Genomic DNA, 22,633 nt, shown 5'->3' with positions numbered 1-22,633 from the left:
TAAATTTGCTCTTAAATTCATGCTTACCCAACAAGCAGCCTTTTTATTTTTATTTGGTTTCAGGCTAGACTCCAGCACTTGGAAATTCCAAGTTTAGACAACAAATTAACAAATTCTAAGCTATGATTCTTATTATTACGTAGTCGTTCTAGTAAATCCTAGTCTCTATGATGTTAATGTAACATTAGGAGTTACAATACAAGTTAACACTGAGGAGTATTGATTTCAGTTTGAGGACAAAGGAACATCTGATTCAGGCCATAGTCTTTCCAATCACTTGCTATGAATCTGAGAGCTAGTCAATGAATAAGGAGTACAGAAGAATTATCCATGGATGGCCAAATGAATAAAAAGTGGAGAAAGTGTAGCCAGAACGCTCCTTGGAGGCAAAAGATGATAAAGCCTCACATACTTCGGGCATGTTGCTAGGAGGGGCTATTCTTTAGAGAGAGACAAGACAGAAGATTGGCAAAAGACAGGAAGACTTTCAATGTGGTGGACTGACACAATGGGCTCTAGTGTGTCAGGAAGTGTGCAGCTGGTACAGGATAAAACAGGGTTCAGATCTGTTGTTCACAGGTTGGTATATACATGACTCAATGGTGCCTAACAACAACATGATGTTAACAAGGCATTGAGATCAGAGGCACTTCTAGTAATGTTACCATCTCTTGAGGTGATAAACCAATCTGCTTCAAGAGGATAAGGGTGGAATGGAACATCCTTAATTAGGTCATAGTCCTAAACTAGCCAGCATCGACTTTTGGCCTTATAAAAGATAATGGGAGAAAAAAAGCAAGTTGAAACTCAGGAGCAGTCAACAGAAATGACTACTTACTCTTTGAAACCTTCATCTCTTGGAATGTTCTTTATTTTCCTCTTAAACCTTTCTGACCACTCTTACTCCTGCCCAACTGTGAAATAGCGCCCTTTTCTGTGTTTGGAATTTAATTTTTTAAAAAAATTTATTATTTTGTGTATGTGTGTACCAACAAATCTAATCTAACTGGTACAGGAGGAGATTGACCCCCCCCCCCTTCTCCAGCAAAGCAACTGATGGATTCGAACTAGAATTTAATTTTTTCCATTCTGTTTTACTCCTTTTGTAATATGTTTATATGGCCTACTCCCATAATTTAAAATTCTCTCTATAATGGCCAGTGACTTCCAAATTTGCATTCTTAGACAGGACCTTCAGGCATCTGATCCAGATATCCAAACGATTCTTTAGAGGATTCTCACAAAAATCTTAAATTCGAAGAACCAATGCCTTTCATTGCTGTGTTGTATAAGAGTAGTGGATATATACCATGGACACCAAAATAACAAACAGATTTGTCTTGGAGAAGGTGTAGCCAGAGTGCTCCTCAAAGGCAAGGATGGCAAGGCTCACATACGTTGGGCATGTTGTTAGGAAATGTTATTTCTTAGGCAGGGACAACATGCTTGGAAAGGGGAGAGGGTCACTGAAAAAGAGTAAAACCCTTTACTATATGGATTGACACAGTGACTGCAACAATGGACTCAAGTATGGCAGAGATGATGAAGATGGCACAGGATGGGATTTGGTGTCATAGTGTCACTATGAGTTATACTCAAGGCAATGGTACATAGCAGCAACAGTAGCCATCCATTGTATCCATCTTCCACATGCCTCAAGACGCTTTTCAAAAAACAAATAGTGTACACCAATATTCACAGCAGTTTTATTCACAAAAAAATGGAAACAGCTCAAATGTCCATCAAAAAACATGGACTGACAAGGAAAAGCAGAAAGTCTAAAACATAAACCAAAAGGAAATAATGACATCACAGGTCAGCAACACAAGACAGTATCAAATAATTGAGAGAAAAGTAGGCTAACATGCTCAGTTGTTTCTTATTCTCATAGTTTAATACACATATTGGGAAGAGCTGGGTGAATCAGACACCTCAGCGTTTGGTTTACTCATCCCAAAGGGCCTGGCTCTGTCTATGGATTAAACTGGACTTTGGCCACTGGAAGAGAAAAGGACTTCCCTTGCAAAAGATAAACAATGCTTCCTAGATTTCTTTACTGTTCAATCACAAGGGCCAGACTTGTAATTATGTTAAGACTGGAGGCTGGCCGCCTTCCTGTGCCATTTTGCTGCCAGTGTTTGGCACAGAAAGCCTTTGGCTAGGACATCCTGTAACAAATGCATTGTTGTGTAACCTTTAGTGCCACTTATTTATTGGTTTTTGTCACACACATATTGTAGAAGGGAATGCCCAGCACTTAGCACGCTAAGGGGCACCTGAAGGTCAAACAAAAATGTTTTAGTGCCAGATTCCATGGGCTTCACAAGAAGGTTATCTGAGACCACCTTCTTACACCTTAAATTCCAGGACCTGGTAATGAGTCAACCTGCTGGATTCCCGTAGCAGTACTGGGGTTTCAAGTCTGTTTTACATGAAAGGGAAGCTAAGAAGTCAGTAAGATCTCACCTCAGTTGTTGCTAAATTTTATGGAACAGTCTTTGACTAGAATGCTAATTTGAATAGAACAGATCCACAGGATTTTCTGGGCTGTATTCTTTCCATAAACAGTCAGCCATTTATTTTTACCATGGAGCTGTGAGGGAGGCTTTAACTATCACCTTATTCAGTTAGGAGCTGAGTATTTTGCCACTTGCAATTTCCTAAAACTTCATTTGGATAATGAAAACTGTAAATATTAGCTCCTGACCACATATGGTGTGATCAATGTTAGACTAAACTGACCATTAATGCTCAACCATACAAGATAACACCCTACACCTTTCAAATGAAAAGTTCCATTCCCAAAACAACTCTGAAGTATCATCTCACCCCAGTAAGAATAGCACAATATAACAGAACGGCAAACATCAAAAGCTGGCAAAGTTGTGGAGAAACTGGAATCCTTATTCACTGTTGGTGGGAGTGTAAAATGGTGCAACCACTACGGAAGCCTGTATGTTGCTTTCTCAAAAAGTTGTCAATAGAAATATCATTTGACCCAGCAATTCCACTACTGGGAATTTACCCTAAAGAAACCATAACCACCATCCAAGTAGATATATGCACACCCATGTTTATTGTGGCTTTGTTCGCAATAGCAAAGAGCTGGAAACAGCCCAAGTGCCCATTAACAAACAAATGAATGGATAGAGCAGATCTGGTATATTCACACAATGGAATATTATGCAGCATTGAAAAACAAGGAACTTATGAAATATTATGCAAAATGGATGACCCTGTAGGACATTATGCTGAATGAAATATCTCAGTCATAAAAGGACAAATATTGTATGGGGCCACCATTGTAAAACAGGACTGACATCAGGGTTGAGAGAAGACAGAGAAGGAGGGGGATGAATGATGTATACTGCATTGAAACAGATAAGGGAGAGAACTGCTTAAAAGGAATGTATGATTGGGTATTATTGTCATTACAGAAGTCCAGAATGAAGGTTGCATAGTGGAGTGGACTTGGGGGGAGGGAGTGCATAACAATGAAAGAGTTTTTCTTTTACTTTTCAAGAAGAGTGAATTGGAGATGAGGGGGTGGGGAGAAAAGTGCAACAATGAATGACTGGAAACCATAAGTCTCTGTAAACTTTCATTAACATAAAGAAAAAAAACCTATGGAGGTTAAAAAAAAAGGTTCAATTCCATTTCCTTATTTCCTCCTATACTTCCATAAATAAAACAAAGATTAGTATCAGGTCAATAGAATTATCTCTGCCTATGGTGGACAGTATTTGGTGGAGCTTCCCAACTAAAACAAGCTTGGAAGCACTTTATGAACAGTGCTCAGGTCTTTCATTCATAGGGCCACTATAAGTCATCTACGACTTGATGGCACTTAACAACAATAACAACAACATAGAATGAGCTACCCTGGCCTAGTGGACAGAAAGTTATGCTACCAAGCCCATGGTGGGTGATTTTAATCTGTGGCTCTCAGGACTGGTTTAAGTTGTTTTTTGTCAAACATTCTTCTAAATGGTATAGCACTGGTCTGTGCCTTGCTGTACAGAGGTAACTAATGGTTGCTGTGATGCTAAACACTGTGACACTGATGTGCCAAATGTGATAATGGTTACCCATGGTGGACAGTGTTTGGTGGAACTTCCCGATTAAAACAAGCTTGGAAGCAGGAGTGGCATCCACTTCTGAAATGGCTTGCCTCCAGAAACTCTATGAACAGTGCCCTGGTCTTTTGTTCAGAGGGTCACTATGAGTCATCTACGACTTGACAGCACTTAACAATAAAAACAACAACATATAAAACAGGGAGCTCTGGTAACCTAGTGGGAAAAAACTGCAATCCCAAAGGCATGTAGCTCAAATCCACCAGTGGCTCCATGGGAGAAGGATGCACAATATTTTCCTGTGTAATTTACTGTTTCTGAAAACCTGCTGGAGGGTCAGCTTTGGTTCAGTTCCAACTCAACAGCACACAACAAAAACATACACAAATAAGCTAAATGCCTTCTATTTACTTTCATGTTCTTTAGGAAAAGAGCCCCAATTCAACTTTTATGAAGTCAATGACTACTCAAGTCCATAGTTAGAATGAACCCATACTTTTGAATCTGCCCCTGTTGTTGTTACTAGCTGCTGTTGAGTACAACTCGTAGCAACTCTATGAACAAAAGATCTGAAACCAGTCCTGTCCTGCACCATCCTCATACTTTCTGACACACAAGAGCCCTTTGCAGCAGTCACGGTGTCAATCCACCTGGATGAAAGTCTTCTCCTTTGCTGATCCTTCACTCTTCCCAGCATCCTGTCCCTCTCCAAGGAATAGCACCTCCTAGCAACATTCCCAAAGTATGTGAGGTGAAGCCTCATCATTCTTGCCTCTAAACAGCACTCTGGCTGCACCCTCTCCAAGACATATGGCTGTTTGTTCTCTTGGCAAACCATGGGATGGATGTTCAGTGCTCTTCTCCAGCACCAGTTATCATTTTTTTGTCAGCTCTGGGACCTGATAGATAGATATTTATATAGAGAGAACCAGAAACCACTGTGAGACACAGATGGCTTAGGATTACTGCCACACAGAGCTAGTGCTAGAGCAGAGCCAGAACCTTTCCCTAAGCTTGCTGAAGGACTTGTGAGGCAACACTACAACTGGCAGGACTACGAGCTTTCTACCACTGTGAAGTCAGTGGAGATCAGACTTGGTCATTCTCAAGTTGGCCCTACTCTTTTTTACAGATGGTAACAGAAAGTGAGATTTGTTTAATGGCTCCAGATTCATTGAATCATGGATTTTTTTTAAAACCATGGAATTTTTCAAGAGTAAGAAATTAGGGACTTGGAAGTAGAGTTAAAGTGGTAAGTGTATTGCCACAAAGGAGTGAAGAGAAGTAAAAAAAAAATCTTTTGGCTAAAACAAAAAGGCAAAGGCTCAAGTACATATGAACAGCTGATAGTCAAGGCTGATATGTAAGCATGGAAAATGAAGACAAAACTACTTTTTTAAAAAAGGTTTATGTGTTAAGGTTTATTTGTTGATTGCATTTGATGGATACAGATGTTTCTACTATATATAGTGTTATTAAAATGTAGAGAAGTGAATACTGGATACTATAGATAGGAAAAACATGTAAGCTTACCTTCAACTAGTACTTGATTGAATATGCTAAAAGGAAAGACTGGCCCTAGAGATGCAGTCTTGTTGAAAGTAATACACCCTAGTAAAGGGCACAGGGGCTTAGTTTTGGGGAGAAATTAAGCCCCACAGAGTACTCTGAGTTGGGAGATTTAGACTTTAAAGAAAGATAAATAGAACAAGACTTCTTAAAACTGGAGCATGCAATTTGGCTTTCAACATACAAAGGCAAGGAAAAGTTTGTGGCCATTAAGACTCCCCTTCCAGAAGTGGAAGCTGGCCAGTCGGTAGCCTAGTATTCTAGCTCATGGTGACCACCTGGGTATACCCGATGAGTGGGAGTGGATGGGATGCCACAACAAAGAGACCAGCTGAATTTCATTGGCATCAGTTGCCCTAGCTTGCACAGATGGTGAGGATAAATGAAAAAGTGTTATTGGAAAGGAGCAGCTGGCATGAGGACTTATGGCCCATATGAAGGGCCAAAGTTGAGTGTGAAAGGATCAGGCAGTCTGAAATGTAGGCGGATGAAAGGACCCGAGTGACTGATGGCTGGTGACCACTAGACCTAGTCAGGGATGGTTGGAATGAGCGGACCAGATGAAGAAGTTTGATCCTGTTAAGTAGTGCAGATTGCTATAACCTAATGGCTTGCTTTGGGCTGAACTTTGCTTACAGATGCAGATTCTCAAAGTTCTCACCAGAATAGAAGATTCCTCAGAGAAAGGTAAATGCTGGTTTCATTAGAGTATTTGCCTGATAGAGATGGGTAACATAGAAATTAACCATGTAAAATGGGATACAGGCATGAGACATGAAGTAGCTGCCTTACAAACTTTTAGTTTTGCCATCCTACCAGATTAAAATTAAGCCGTTTTAACAGCAGAAAAACCTCAGTATCAGTAACTAAGCAGCAGCACAGAACACAGTGCACATCCTTTAGGGCCAGAGATTCCTGTGCACCTCAGACCGGGACCTAGATAAGAGCAGAAACAGCAGAGAACCAGAAATCAATGTAAGGGTAGAGCTGCATTGGGACTGTTATTCCACTGAATCAGAACCATGGGCCTTTGCCCCAGCTTGCTGGAAGGAGGAGGGGGAGGAGGGATAAGACACCATAATGACAGAACTAAGAACCTGGTAGAGATCAGACTTAGCCATCCACAAGCCAGACCCTCATTTTACATGGAAGGATGTATATAGATAGGTTATATGCAAGTATTACATAATTTTCTATAAACAATTTTAGCATCTACAGACTCTGTATCTGTGCCAGAGTGGTAGTGTCCTGTAACCAATGTCCCTATAAATAAATATAAGGGACAATTCTATAAGATACTATAAGGGTCGATTGTTGTTGTTGATTGCCTTCGAGTCAAGCATGACTCATAGCGACCTTATGAACAAAAGGCCTGAAACTTATCTTTAACTACTGTCATTTATCAAAGTTCACAGCTTCTGGAGGCATGTTGTTTAGGAAGTATATGCCACTCACATCAATATATACAACTGTCAAACCATACAACATTTAGAAGAAATGGAGAATATGACAAAACAATTTAATTGTATTACAGATTTGAGACAATATAGGTTCTCTAGCTCATTTACTGAAGTTAACTTAGAAAATAAAAATTTGTGAGATGAAAGGTTTTGAAAGAAATTACATCTAAATACTGTATTCTATTTGTTCCCACAGGAGATAAAGATTAATACTACCATACATGTAGGAAGCTCTGGTGGTCTAGTGGGTAAGAAGTTGTGCTTCAAGCCCAAAGGTAAGTTGTTCAAAACCTCCAGCTGCTCCATGGAGTAATCTTTCCCTATGTGATTTATGGCCTCTGAAGAGTCATTGGAGGAGCAGCTATGAGTTGATTCTGATTTGACAGAAATGATTTAGGGGTTTCTTTACCATACATGTTCAATGAAATTGATTAAGTAAACGGACAGTAGATAACAGGAGACAATTTCTCATTGTTGGAGTAAAAATCTTATAGTAAAGAAAAAGGAAAATGCTAGAATTAATGAACTAGGGTTTGAGACAATATGAACTCATACTGGAACAGTTGTCCATCTTTATTTCTGCATACACAAAAGGGTTAGCATTGTTACTGATAGGTGCCACTGAGTTAATCGTAAGGGAGAAGATCTGCTCATCTTTCTCTCATGGAGCAGCTGGTGAACCTGAACCGCCTATCTTTGGGTTGGCAGCATAATTCCTTACCAGTGGGGGGCCACCAGGGCTCTCTTGCACTAGCACACACAAATTTATTCCTTGTTCTATCAGAAATCTTAGTGTATCTAGAGTCTAAATCCTGGTTTCTAATACCATTTCTCAGAAAAAAATACCCAAGCATCTTTGGAGAAATGGCTATTAGAAATGTAATCCTTTAAGAGTTTCTTTTAAGTGTAGCCATTCTAATTAAAATGTGTTGTGAGTCAGGTATCATCTCTAATAAGGGCTATCTTCAACTGTGTAAGGAATTATACATTTCAGTCATTTTTCCATGTAAGAATGCTAGAGTTTTTCTAAGGATAGAAAAGGAAAATAGAGAAATTACAATTCCATATCAGTCTACATTTTTGTTTCAAAGGCAACACAAAACTTGCCCTGGAATAGTTTTAAATTCCAAACAAAGAATAAAATTTCAATTTTTCATTATTTTAATCAGGCAATTCCAAGACTTAAAATTAAAATGTTGGCTCTGATACAGTTGTCATGGCAGAAGCTAAACTTCACAGAACACATTTTATTGTGTTTTGAACACTAACATGCTATCTGCAGGGATCCATGTCACTGAGACGATAGGAGAAAACCAAAAATGACATCAAAAAGTATCTTTGCATCCACTGTCACCAATTCTATTCAATATTGTACTGGAAGTGCTCATAGAGCAATACAACAAGAGAAGGAATTAAAAAGACATCCAGATCAGCAAAGAGATGGTTAAAATATTGCTTTATGCAGATGATATGAGAGTGTACATAGAAAACTCAAAGACTTAACAAAAAACTGTTAGAGCTGGTAGGCTAATTTAGTGGAGTGGCAGGATATAAGATAAATATCCAAAAATCTGAGGGATTCCTCTTACTAACGAAGAGAACTCAGAGGAGGAAACCCAAAAGTAATACCATTTATAATATCCAACCACAAACTGAGATACTTCAGAGTGGGCGTAACTAGAGATACAAAAGAAAACTACAGAACATTTCTGCAAGACACAGTAAAAGACTTAAAGAAATGAAAAAATGTGCCCCTCTCATGGATAGGAAGACTCAATATTGTAAAAATGACAATCCTACCAAAAGCAACTACATATTCAATGCAATTCCAATCCAGATACCAAATTCATTTTTCAAGGAGATCGAAAGGGAAATTGTCAAGTTTATCTGGAGAGGCAAGAGACCCCAAATAAGGAAAACACTTCTGAGAAACAAAAATAAAGTGGGAGGTATAGCACACCCTGACCTTAATATCTATTTACACAGCAGCAGTAACCAAAACAGAATGGTATTCGTGCAATGACAGGCACATAGATCAGTGGAACATAACTGAGAACCCAGAAAATAGACCTAGGCGAGCTCTGGTGGCCTAGTGGCAAGAAGCTGCACTGCAAACCAATAGGTGCATGGTTCGAATCCACCAGATGCTCTGCTGGAAAGGGAGGAACAATCTCCTCCTATACCAGTCAGATCTGATTTGACGGTACACACACACACACACACACAAAAAAAAAAAGAAAATAGACCTAGCTATCTATGGTCAAATGATATTCGACAAGGAAATCAAAGTTACCAAATGGGAAATGACAACCTCTTCAACAAATGGTGCTGGCAAAACTGGACTGCTACCTGTAGAAAGCTCAAACAGGATCCACATCTCACATCATACACAAAAATCACCTCAAGATGGATTAAGAGACTCAGAGTAAAGCCCAAGACCATAAAGTTCCTAAGAGATAAACTAGAATCAAGCTTAGAAGCCCTCGTACACGGTATAGAGAGATTTCCAAATATAGCCAGAAATATATAATCTGAACACGATAAAATTGATGAATAGGACCTTCAAAAGATTAAACCTCTGTGTTCATCAAAAACTTTTTCCAACGGTAAAAAGAAAACCTACTGACTCGGAACAAACATTTGACAATACCACCTCAGACAGGAGTCTCATAATGAAAGTTTACAGAATACTCCTGGGCCTCTACCAGAAAAAGACTAATAACCCAATGACAAAATGGGCAAAAGACATGGAAAGAATTTTCAGAGAAAGATATTCAAACGGCAAAGAGATATGAAGAAATGCTCCAAATCATGACAATAAGAGATGCAAATCAAAACCAAAAAAAGATACCATCTCACTCCAGAAGTAGTAGCAAAGTTTGACAGGATAACAAGTAATAAATGTTGGAGAGGATATGGTGAGATAGGAACTCTTTTACATTGTTAGTGGGATTGTACAATGGTACAATCACTCTGGAAAACATTTTGGCACTTCCCCAAAAGGTGAACATAGAAATTCCATATGACCCAGCTATACCCCAAGAAAATGAGAACTGAGGCTCAAATGGAAACTTGTACATCAATGTTCATAGCATTATTCACCATCACAAGATTATGGAAACAGCCCAGATGTCCAACCACAAACAAATGGATTGAGAAGTTGTGGTACATTCATACAATGGAATACTACATAGCACACAGAAGCAATCATTTTGTAAATTATTACCTAACTTGGGAGGGGCTGGAGAGCATTATGCTGAGTGAACTAACTCAGTCCCCACAAGGACAAATACTGTATAAGACTATTACTGTAGAATGAGTATGAGGATCCAAGGTGGGAAGGAGGGTGGAAATAGAGGGGTGAGGATGGGGGGCAGGCAGGGTGTTAATCATATGGTTGCACAATTCAATGGGAGGGTGGAAGGATCTTTTCTGAAAAATAATGTATTCAAACTCTGTAAATAAATCAAAATTTTATATATATATATCAAATAATTTTATTTGTTTCTCCAAACCACATTAATGGGCAGTAAAGCATATCTATTAAAGTCTCTTGACAATATGTAATATATTAAACAAATGGTTAAAGTTTGGAGATGGGTCAAAAAAAAAGTTATCTTTGGAAAGTTCTAAACTCTGAATGGGGGTTGATTGGAGTCCCAGGTCACTTTAAATTGTCTTTTTAAAGGTACTGCCATACCATGACTTTACCTTATACCTTGGTACTGTTAGGTGAATGAAGACTCATTAAAAATTTCCACCATATCCTGCTACAACCTCTGGGGAAAACCCACCTAAGTAAAAGTTAAAACACTTATTTAAAAACTATTTTTAAAAATAACACTGATGAAAAGCATAACTGATTTGAGTGAACTAACTCTATAAGCAGCACTAAATATTCAACACTGTGGTATGGACAAACCTGGGCATCAACAAGCATCAGTGCACTTTCCTTAATGTGTCAGTAACCAACCAAAGAAAGCCAAGTGGATTCTGACTCATGACAATCTTTCACAGGGTTTCTGCACCTATGAGTGTTTTGTGAAGAGACTGCTTCATCTTTCTCCCACAGATAAGTAAAATGTCTGCACCAGTCCCCTGTTCTCCTCTGAGGATGGGAGCCAAATTAAAAAAGAATTTATCCAAGAAGCCCCAAGAACAGCACAGCTACAGGTTCACAGTTAATCATCAGTACCACCATTAGTTACCAGAGTAAAAAATCATCAAGTTTCAATGAATTCTAGGTATATCACTAATCTTTCATGAAGGAAGGGATGGAGGGGTAGAAGGTCAAGGAATTGGCATGCATCACCAACAGTTTATTCAATTCCCTAATATCTTGTGATTCCCTAATATGTTCTCTAATACTCAGGTGGCCTAGTGGTAAGAAGCTACACAAGCTGCTCCTGTTCGATTAACTGCCTCTCTGAAAACCTGCCAAAGGGTCAGCTATGGGTTGGTTCCAACTCGACAGTACTCCACACCATCACCACTTTGTGAAGTTCTATTCAGTGTCATTTTCAGAAGGATGAAGAGCTTAAAATCCTAAAACATCAATCAGATAAAGAAGAAATGCAGACATAATCCAACTTACAAGAGTTGTGCCGACGACGGAAACTTTTGGATTGACTCAAGGATTCCATGTGTCTGTCCACATAGCTTTTTGAGCACTGTTGTTGCTGGGGGGAAATTGCAACATCTTGACTCTTCACATCTGTCCTTTTAGGTATGTTCTGAGGGGCACTGCTGGATGAAACTGGTTTCTTGACCAACTTGCCCATGCCGTTCTGACTGATCCCCACTTGGTACCCAACACCTAATTCTGTCTGATGATCTCCAAAATGTTGGTCTCCAGGACCTGGGATCTCCAGAATTTTTAATTCCATAATGTCACCTGCCCTGAAATACACAAAAGAGTCCAAATCTCAAAATAACAGTGACAAAAGTCATGAAACTGGGATCAATATTAACCAATTACACCTCTGCAGGGCTACTGTATTTCAATGATTCTCAGAAGACAGAAATTAGGAAAAGCGGTAGAGCACTCAGAGACACAGCTTAGGCACTGATATTTAATCGACATGGTACTGGCCCATAGTTATTAGCAAAGCTACCATCATCATCTTAAATGTCCAGAATGTCTTATGGCTCCCTCTCCATTCATTCATTCATTCATTCAGTCAGTCAGTCACTCACTCACTCACTCTCACAGGAATAGAGTGCTAATTATATTCTAACCCCTAAGCTAGGAATGCAGTATAAAAAGACAGCAACCAACATGTACGAACAAGGAATTTGATGTCTGATCTGGGGAAAAGACAAGTTGATAGCCAATACAGAAGTGTGTACAAAAGTAGACTATCTAAATTACTCTGGTGAAGGTGGATACAACATTTAAACCAGATCTGAACAAGGAAGAGGAATAAGATTAAGGGATGGTAAAGGAAGAGGAATTTTGGGCAGAGTCTCACAGATGGAAAAACTGTAAAATGTGGCCTATCTGAAGAGCTACAGGCACTATGGTATTATTAAAAGAAAAGATTACTTGTAGGGGGCCACTAGCGGTTCTAGTTGGAAGGCTAGGTTAAAATTTAAAAGTAGATGAACAGGACATGTGAAAATGGAAAGGAAAAGAGGAGACTGGAATCCAGACACATTTAGAATCTATGGGATTTATAGACAAAGCATGACGATTAAAGAGAAAGGGTATGCTGATTCCTAAGTTTCTAGCTTGAGTCAAAGCTGTTACTACAAAAATGGTTAGATTATTGGAAGAAATCTTTAAGTAAATATAATTCAATAAATGGGAGTCTTGACATGTAAGAATATACCAATGAGATTATAGAGAACACAGGCTGAGAACAGTTGTTGTTAGGTGGTATCAAGTTGAGGCTGACTCACAACGACCCTATGAATAGCTGACCTGAAACTTACTCTATCCTGTTGACATCTTCATCATCTCTAAAACACTACAAACCCATTACTGAAGTCACAGTGTCAATTTATCTCACTGAGGGTCGTCTTCTCCCTCACTGACCCTCCATATTTCCAAGCATAATGTCCCTTTCCAAGGAATAGCCTCACCTAGATACATGTCCAAAGTATAAAAGATGAAGCTTCATTATCCTTGCCTCCAAGGAGCACCCTGACCACACCTTTATAAGACATACTTGTTTGTTCTTTTGGCAGTCCACAGGTATTCAGTACTCTTTTCCAGCACCACAACTCAAAGAAACCAACTCTTCTTCTGTCATCCTTATTTGTTGTCAAGCTCACTGATGCACAACAGGTGATTAAGATGACCACTGTCTGAATCAAGAGCATCTTAATTTCAAACTGACATCATTGGTCTTCAGTATTTTGGAGAGATTCTTGACAGCAAACTTGCCCAATGTAATACATCTACTGATTTCCTGACTGCTGGTTCCAAGGGTTTTAATTATTGTTGATCTAAGCAAGATGAAATTACCGACAGCTTCAATCTTTTCTCCACCTATAACAATGTTGACTCTTGGGCCTGTGGTGAAGATCTTTGTCTTCTTGATGCTTAGGTGTAATCCATAGCAAAAGCTGTATAATCTTTGATCTTCTGTAGCAAGCATTTCACATTCTCCTCACTTTGAGCAAGCAAAGTTGTGTCTTTACCATAATGCATGTTATTGATGAGTTTTCCTCTATGCTTGATGCCATACTCTTCTTCAAAGACTTTGACTTTGGAAATTATTTGCTCAGCACACAGACTGAATAGGTATGGAGCTAAGACACAACCCTGACACACACCCTTCCTGATCTTAAACCTGGTGTAACTCGTTAGGTGCTCTAATAATGGGATTTGTGCCACCAGTGTCTCAGGTACCAAAAGAGTCACCCATGGTGGAGAGGTTGAAACAGAGCTCCTAGAGTAGGAAGAAGGACAGGCCATCCACTTCTGAAACATGAACAGAAAAATGTAAGTAGGAAAGGGGGGGAGAGAGAACAAGAACTGGGATGATAAAGATACAAAGAAAAGGAAAAAAAGAAAATTCAAAATAGTCACAGGGAAATTAAGAGAAGAGGGAACTTAAAGAGGTTAGGGGAATTCAAGTAAGATCAGAATTAACACACTGCCACTTATTTGGTAACTAAATCACTTGAAACATCAGCAAGAGTTGGTTAAGGACAAAAAGTTAGAGAAAAAACACAATGATTGGCTAAGGATGGGGGAAAACAGAAACGACAAAGTAGAAATTAGAAGATGAGATCATGAAGGGAACAGAGGAGATTGTTTTGTTCTGTAAATAAACATGACTTGAAAGGGCAAGGAAATTACCGGGTAACATGCAGTAACAAGTGCAAGGTCAGGGAGTGGACGACTTTTAATATGGAATTGGTCTGGGAATATGAAGAAAAGTAAAGATATATAAAAGTTAAGACAAGAAGACAAAAAGGGGATGGAGTAGATCCCTCAAGAGATAGAAAGGAATAACCATTTAAGAATGTCCCTGAATTCAAAAGGTATTTCTTCTACTGAGAATGCAGGGAAGTAACATCTAAGTATGGGTATGCCTACAGAAAAGGTCATATGTGTATATACAGGGAAGGGATTGCTCAGAAAGCCCAAAGAAGCTCTTGCAAAAAAAGCTCATCCTTTTATTCTTGGGGTGGGGGTGGGGGAGTGTGTGGTTACAGAAAAAAGGCAGGGTACCTGCTAAACTATTAACAAAAAGAGGGATGTAAAAACATCAAACTTGAGATTTGCTGGCAAAGAGTAAGAAAAAGATTTTTTGGTAACTAAAGACTTTAGGAACTAGCCACAGTGTGCTTTTGGGAATAAATTATTTTACAAATCTGCAGAGAGAAAAATTTATGAAGGAGCCTGCAGAAGGGAAAAAAGAATAATGATACAAAAGTGAGAAAGAATCCTAAAAGTATAGTGAGGCAGGAAGGCTATTCTGAAATTGATCTTATAAGTAATACAATACTGTGCCTGATATATGTAAGAAAATGGTTTCCTAAACTCGATGCATCAGCTCAAAGCTAATTACAGCAAAACATCTCTAAGAAAAGCAGCCCGACTGTAAAGTCTAATACCTTACAGTTAAAAGCAACCTATGGAAGAGAATACAGACAAGCAAACATAGGCTCACTCAGGCTCCTGAGACATCGAAGTCAGTCAGAACACTCACCTGAAGGTAACTTCCGGCACAAGACACTTCACTCCATTGTGGAAAGGCCGGGTCAGAGAAATGGTCTGGCTGACTTGATCCACTGCTGACACTCGTCCCTGATAGACACCCAAGCTGTCTCCACAGTTGATGGACACAATACTGCCCAGCCAATCTGCAGCCATGTTTCAGATATGAGACCACCAGAGAAAGAAGCAGTCACTGTACCTGGAGAAACACATTGATTTTTAATTAAATTTCACAAATATTAACTCAGTGCTGTTATATATAAGGTTCGGTACCAGATATGGCTTAATAAAACATATTCTTAAGTGAAGTAATAAAACAAAATGAAAACTTCTTTTCTGTAGGGTACACAAATGAGTAATTAATATAATTTAATATCCAGATTTCAGTTGCTTTAAGCACATATGCTGGGTAAAGATGATATTTCCCTAGACATCAAATAACATAAACTGTAATCTGTTTATACCTGAGCATGTTATTTATTAATTTTTTTCTGAGAGTATTTACTATATTTGCTATATATTTACTTTACTGGAATGCTTTCAAGGAGAATATATTCCCAAGAAATTATGCATGGAAAAAATTATTTACAGGCCAAGAATAGCTTCTATCAGACTAACACTTTTGCTGACAGTGGTAAATTTTTTTATTTTTTTTTTATGGGAGGAGGAACCAAAGCAGTAGCTAGTCTTTATTAGAAAGAAGGAAATATTCCAGCACCTTCAGACCAGTGAGAGCATGAGCACAATCAGGGGCTCACTCAGTGAGCTAACTGGTGGGGCACCAGCTTGTAATGGGTCCCACAATTAGGGCATCGCTGTGCATCACCTTTGTGTAGCCAAAACCAGATCACAGCACTGTTGTCTTCTTCACAGATGCAACCTACTATTCACTTATTGGTGATGGTGGTGGTTGTTGTTGTTATGTGCCGTTGTTTCTCTTGTGACTCATGGCGACCCTATGTACAACAGCCCTAAACTCTGCTCTGTCCTATGCCAATCGCACTGTCTCTGACACTCCCATCCCAATTATCCCAGTCACTGAATCAATCCAGCTCATAGAGGGCCTTTTTCTCCTGCGCCGTCCCTCCACCCGCCCAAGCATGATGTCCTTCTCCAAGGACCGGTCTCTCCTCAGAACATGTCCAAAGTATGTTAGACGCCGGTTTAACCCTTTCCAGGACAAATCTGTTTGTTTTCCTAGCAGTCCATGGTATTCTCAATACTCTTCTCCAGCGCCACAGCTCAAAGGCATCAATTCTCCTTCTATCTTGGTGATGGAGGGAACCAAATTAGGATCTTCCTTAGTGCCTGCAGCTGCCTTTGTAGCAAGCATATTGTATGGATCCTGGCCTTTGCGGGCAGCCATCATGACCTCCCGCTCCAACCCTGTCGCCTGATCATCATCGGTAGGCACGCCACCTCCAGATGTCATCGAGTGCATGACAGCAACGCCATTGGAACTGCGGGCCCTCAAGGCCTGAGCGGCCAATGCTCCAGCTCCACAAAGTAACCTTGACGCCTTAACGCCCACGACCAGAAGCAGCAGCAATGCCAGAAGGACACTCAGGATAGGCAGGACAGTGGTAAAATTTTAAACAGAATAAGAGCAAAGGAAAAAATCTGTTTGAAGGCACTATAAAACAATAAACATACAACTACAGAATAAACATTTCAAGTCCATATGGAATGCTCACCCACAAATGCCAGTTTTTAGATAAATACAGGTATAGTTCATTTTATTGTATTGCACAGATAGTGCACAAGTCTACTGATGTAATTTTTTTTTTTTAAAAAAAGCATGTGCCACTTGGTGTCTATGTCACATCTTGGTAATTACTATTATACTTCAAGTTTTTTCACAATAGACTTCATAGACCTCCCAAACCAAACCTTTTATCATCAGGTTGGTTCCACCTCAAAGTGGTTCTCCTGGGCAGAGTAGAAAGAACTGCCTTGAAGGGCTTCTAAAACTACAAGTCTTAAAGAGGCAGAATGCCTCATCCTTTTCCTTTGAACAACTAGTGGATATGAACCAACAATCTTCCATCTGGGAGTCAAGCTCTTAACCACTGCATGCCCAGGGCTCCTAATGTAAACATAACATTTATAAGCACTATCACTGTTAGGTACTCTCAAGTCGAGTATGACTCATAGTGGTCCTTAGAACAACAGATCTGAACCCTGTCCTATCTTGTGCCATCCTCACCATCTCTGACATACTTGAGCCCATTGCAATAGTCACTGTGTCAATCCATCTTATTGAGGGTTCCTCTCTTTCACTGACCCTCCACCTTGCTAGTAAACAAATAAAGCCACCTGATTCACTTTATCATAGAACGGGCTTTATTGTGATGGACTAAAACGGAACTTCCATTACTCCAAGGTAAACCTGTATTAATAAATGTCAAAGGTTTAAGATTATTAAGTACATTCTGCAAGATCCACACACCTCACTCCATACACAAAAACCAACTCAAAATGGAACATGGACCTAGGACTAAAACCAAGGACTATAAACTTCATTTAAGAAAAGCTTGGAAGAACTCTAGTAGCCCTAATCCACAACATAAACAGTCTTCCAAGCATCCTGAAAAATCTACAACCAGGAGAGGATCAAATAGATGAATGGGACCTTCTAAGAAATCAAATCCCTATGCACATCTAAAAACCTTTTCAAAAGAGTAAAAAGGGAAGCCACAGATTGGAAAAAAATATTTGGTAATGACATGTCAGAAAAGGGACATATCCAGAATTTACAAAATACTCGAGCACCACAAGATAAAGGTAAATAATCCAATAGAAAAATGGGCACAAGATGTAAACAGACACTTCACCAAAGACATTCAGATGACCAACAAATACATAAATATTCAAAATCCCTAGCTCTGAGAGAGATGCAAATCAAAACAACTATGAGATATCATCTCACCCCAGTAAGAATAGCAAAACAGAATAGCAAACATCAAATGCTGACAAGGCTGTGGAGAAACTGGAACCCTTATTCACTGTTGGTAGGAGTGTAAAATGGTGCAACCACTATGGAAGGCAGTATGGCAGCTCTCTCAAAAAGTTGCAAATAGAAATACCATTTGACCCAGCAATTCCATTACTGGGAATATACCCTAAAGTAACCATAACTGCCACCCAAGCAGATAAATACAAACCCATGTTTATTGTGGCTTTGTTCACAATAGCAAAGAGTTGGAAACAATCCAAGTGCCCATCAACAAAGGAATGTATAGAGAAACTCTGGCACAGTCACATAATGCAATACTATGTTGCACTGAAACATAAGGAACTCATGCAATATTATTCAAAACGGGTGACCCTGGAGGACATTATGCTGAGTGAACTCTCTCAGTCACAAAGGACAAAGACTGCATAGTGCCACTGTTGTAGAACGGGACTGACATCAGGGCTGGGGTGAGACTGAGAAAAACTGGATTAATTATGTATACTGCATTGAAACAGATGAGGGAGAAAACTGTTTAAAAGTGATATATGATTGGGTATTATGGTTGTAACAAGAGTCCAGAGTGAAGGTTGCATAGTGGAGTGTATACTGGGAAGGGGTGGGGTGGGGTGGGGTGAGGGTGGGAATGGGTGGGAATTGTATACCAATGAAAGAATTTTTCTTTTACTTTTCAAAGAGCGAACTAGAGGGAGGGGTGGGCAGGGAGAAAAATGCAATAATGAATGAATGGAAATCCAAAATCTCTGTAAACGCTCATTAAAATTAATAAAAAAATTATTAAGTACATTTTCTAGCCACAATTGAATCAAATTTGAAATCAACAAGATGTTTTAAATATATCCAGATATTTCCTGATTGATTAAACCCATTATACTTGCAAATCCCCTTGAAACTCAGTAGAGAACATTGTATAACCAAAGTAATGGAAAAGGGTCTCATTTTCCTCTTATTTCTTAAGATGGAATGGCTGCAAAAACTCACTTTTTTGCCCCCAGGTTGCAGCCTACTCTAGGCCTTTATTCTCTTTCCATATTGAGCTTTGATTTGTGCTGAGGGTCAGTTTTTGACTCCTTCTGCCCGAGACAGTGGAAACAAGGCCAGCTCTATGGCCTCTACCCTAAGGGCTGGGGGTGGGGCTTTGGGTGCCACTCTCTGTGGGTTGCTGGCTTAAAGGACAGTTCTGTTCATTGGTCAGAGCCCAGGGTCTTTAGCTCCCACACACTGTGACTGAAAGAAGATGGTGGGAGTGGGGAAAATTAGCCTGGCCTAGCTAGAGGGAGATAAAGAGGGTTGGCTCTGGCAGCAGGTGCTTTGGAAAAGGCCATATAAGAGGACGATCCATTGAACATTATCATTGAACATAATTTGTTTTTTCTTCCTTGCACTTCTAAGAAAACAAGGCCTCTTAATGTCATGTTTTCTAATTCAAACTCATGTGACATTTTTCTGAAACTGAATTAAAATATTCATCTTGTCTTTGAAAAAAAATATATCCAGATATTTGAAAATTAAGTAAGGCATTTCTAAATAATCTATGGGTTAAAGGAGAAATCAGAAAATAGTTGATGCTGATAATGAAAACATAGCAGACAAAAATTTAGTTAGTGCTTAAACAGTACCTGAAAAGAAGTTTATTGCTTTAAATGCTTTATTAGAAAAGGAGAAAAGAAAGATTTTAAAATCAGTGCTACAAACTTTTTATCTTGAGCAGCTAGGGTAAAAAGAACAAATTAAATCCAAGGTTAATGCCGTCTTCAAGTAACCCGAACGCATACTTAACAGGGTCTAACAGTTGTGATTCATAGTGTTTTTATTAGCTTATTTTTCAGAATTACATCATCAGGACTTCCCCCCAGTCTGTCTTAATCTGAAGCTCCACTAAAACCTATTCAGCATTATAGGAAGATACAAGTCTTCACTGACAGTCTCTCAGTGACAAGTCTTCACTGACAGTCTCTCAGTGACTGATTCTCCCAAAGGGAAGGTAATGGATATCTACCACTGAACCAATGGCCTGCCAAAGCAAAGAAAAACTAACAGAAAGTTGTTTAACATCATTATTTACCAGAGAAATAAAAATAAAAAAACATTAAGATTATTTCACAGCTATAATCACGGCTCAAGTTTAAAAATATCCGGAACAGTACAGAACTGCCAGAAGTTCAAGTTGCATTTAGAAGAGGCCCTGGCACCAGGAGTATCAATGCTGATGTCAGATGGATCCTGGCTGAAAATAAAGAATACCAGAACAATGCCTACTTGTGCTTAATTAATTATGCAAATGCATGTGACTGTGTGGATCATACAAATTATGGCCAAGATTGAAAAAAATGGGAATCCCAGAACACTTAATGATGATCCTGAGAAATCTGTACCTAGACCAAGAGGCTGTCATATGAACAGAACAAGAAAACACTACATACTTTAAAATTAAGAAAGGTGTGTCAGGGTATCCTCACTATTCACTTATTCAATCTGTAAACTGAGCAAATTATTTGACAAGTTGAACTCTCTGAAGAGTATGGCATCAGGATCAGAGGTAGACTCATTAATAACCTACAATTATGCAGATGATGTAAGCCTGTTTGCTGAAAGTGAGAAGAACTTGAAGCTCTTGCTGAAGAAGATCAAAGAATACACCTTTGAATATTAATTGCATCTCAGCATCACAAACCCAAATTCTCACCATTGGACCAATAGGCAACACCATGATAGTGAAAATATTGACATGGTCAAAACTGACACATCCAACATCCTTGGTACCAGCAGTTAGTGGATCAGGAGACAATGCACTGGGGAAGTCTGCAGACAGGGATCTCTTCAAATTATTAAGGAACCGGGGGGGGGGGGGTTGCGGAGAGAAGGGTGCAACAATGAATGAATGGAATCCCAAAATCTCTGTAGATGTTCATTGAAATGAAAAATAAACAACCTAAATTAAAAAAAAAAAATAATTAAGGAACAATTTATCAGTTTGAGGACTAAGGTACTTCTCTTTCAGGTGATGGCCTTTTCAATCACTTGCTATGCATCTGAGAGCTGGACCCTGAAGAAGGATGACAAAGTAATTGATGCTTTTGAGCTGTGGTGTTGGGAAGAATGCTGAATATCCCATGGATTGCAAAAAACCCCCAAACAGGTATGTCTTGGAGAAGGTCCAAACAAAGTGCTCCTTGAAGACAAAAATAACAAAGGTTTGTTTCCACATACTTTTAGTATGTTGCTAGGAGAGGCTACTCCTTGGAAAGGGACATCATATTTGGAAAGGTGGAGGGTCAGCAAAAGAAAAGACCTTCCATCAGGTGAACTGACACAGTGACTGCACCAATGGGTTTAAGAATGCCAAAGATTGTGAGGATACAGGATAGGTTAAGGTACAGATCTGCTGTTCACAGGTTCGCTGTGAGTTGTACTTACCTTGATGGAACCGAACATCATGGCTATAATTGGGAACCCCTTATATTACTGATAAAGTGATACAGCTACACTGTTATGGTTCAAAACTGGGAAGGGTGTGCACCAAGGATGTGTCCTATCTCCATATCTTTTCAATTTATACACAGAGCAGATTATCCAGGAGGCTGGGCTCTATGAGGAGAAATGTGACATCAGAACTGGAGGTAGACTAATCAACAATCTGCGTTATGTAGATGACACTACCCCACTTGCTGAAACTGAAGAGGACCTGAAGCACTTGTTGCAGAGGGTCAAGGCTTGTAGCCTTCAATTGGATTGAAGCTCAACATCAAGAAAACAAAGATTTTCACAACGGGGCTGATTGGAAACATCATGATAGTTGGTGAAGAGATTGAGATTGTTAACAGCTTCAGTTTGCTTGGCTCTACAATCAACACTCTTGGCACCAGCAGCCAGGAAATTAAAAGATTAATTGCATTGGGAAAGTCTGTTGTCAGAGGCCTTTCCAAAGTACTAAAGAGCAACAATGTCAGTCTGGAGACTAAAGTGCACCTGCTACAGGCCATGGTCTTTAAAGTTACTTGCTATTGGAAAGCTGGACTAGCAATGATAGAAGGAGAATTGATGCCTTTGAGCTGTAGTGCTGGAGAAGAGTATTGCATGGATTGCTAGGATAACAAACAAGTTCATCCTGGAAAGGGTGAAGCCAGGCTGCTCCTTGGAGGCAAGGATTCTGTTGCTTCGTCTGACATACTTTGGGACATACTGCAAAGTGGGATCAGTTCTTGGAGAAGGACATCATGCTTGGGAGGGTGGAGGAACAGCACAAGAGAGGAAGATCCTTGATGAGATGGATTGATTCGGTGACTGGAGTAATGGGGGTAGGTAAATCAGTGACAGTAAGATTGGCAAAGGATAGAGGACGGGTTGTACATATGGTCACTATGAGTTGCAGGCAAATAGA

General features: G+C 39.4%; 1 protein-coding gene and 1 pseudogene across 1 annotated transcript in view; both read right to left on the bottom strand.

The window, feature by feature from the left end:
* EDC3 (enhancer of mRNA decapping 3) overlaps positions 1 to 15,452 on the bottom strand; it is a 49,629-nt gene extending 34,177 nt beyond the window's left edge. The window contains exons 1-2 of the mRNA XM_006888299.1: positions 15,271 to 15,452; positions 11,700 to 12,004 (exon numbers count right to left, since the gene is read on the bottom strand). Of these exons, the coding sequence (XP_006888361.1) occupies positions 11,700 to 12,004; positions 15,271 to 15,434 (469 nt within the window). The 5' untranslated portion in view covers positions 15,435 to 15,452. The remainder of the gene's footprint in view (positions 1 to 11,699; positions 12,005 to 15,270) is intronic.
* Positions 15,453 to 16,036: 584 nt separating this feature from the next.
* On the bottom strand, positions 16,037 to 21,690 carry LOC102868523 (annotated as a pseudogene).
* Positions 21,691 to 22,633: the final 943 nt, after the last annotated feature.

This window comes from Elephantulus edwardii, unplaced genomic scaffold, assembly GCF_000299155.1.
Source record: "Elephantulus edwardii isolate Elephantulus edwardi_28Jun2011 unplaced genomic scaffold, EleEdw1.0 scaffold00066, whole genome shotgun sequence".
Taxonomy (NCBI): domain Eukaryota; kingdom Metazoa; phylum Chordata; class Mammalia; order Macroscelidea; family Macroscelididae; genus Elephantulus; species Elephantulus edwardii.
Note: the sequence above shows the minus strand (reverse complement) of the source record. Positions and strands in the feature narration are given on the sequence as shown.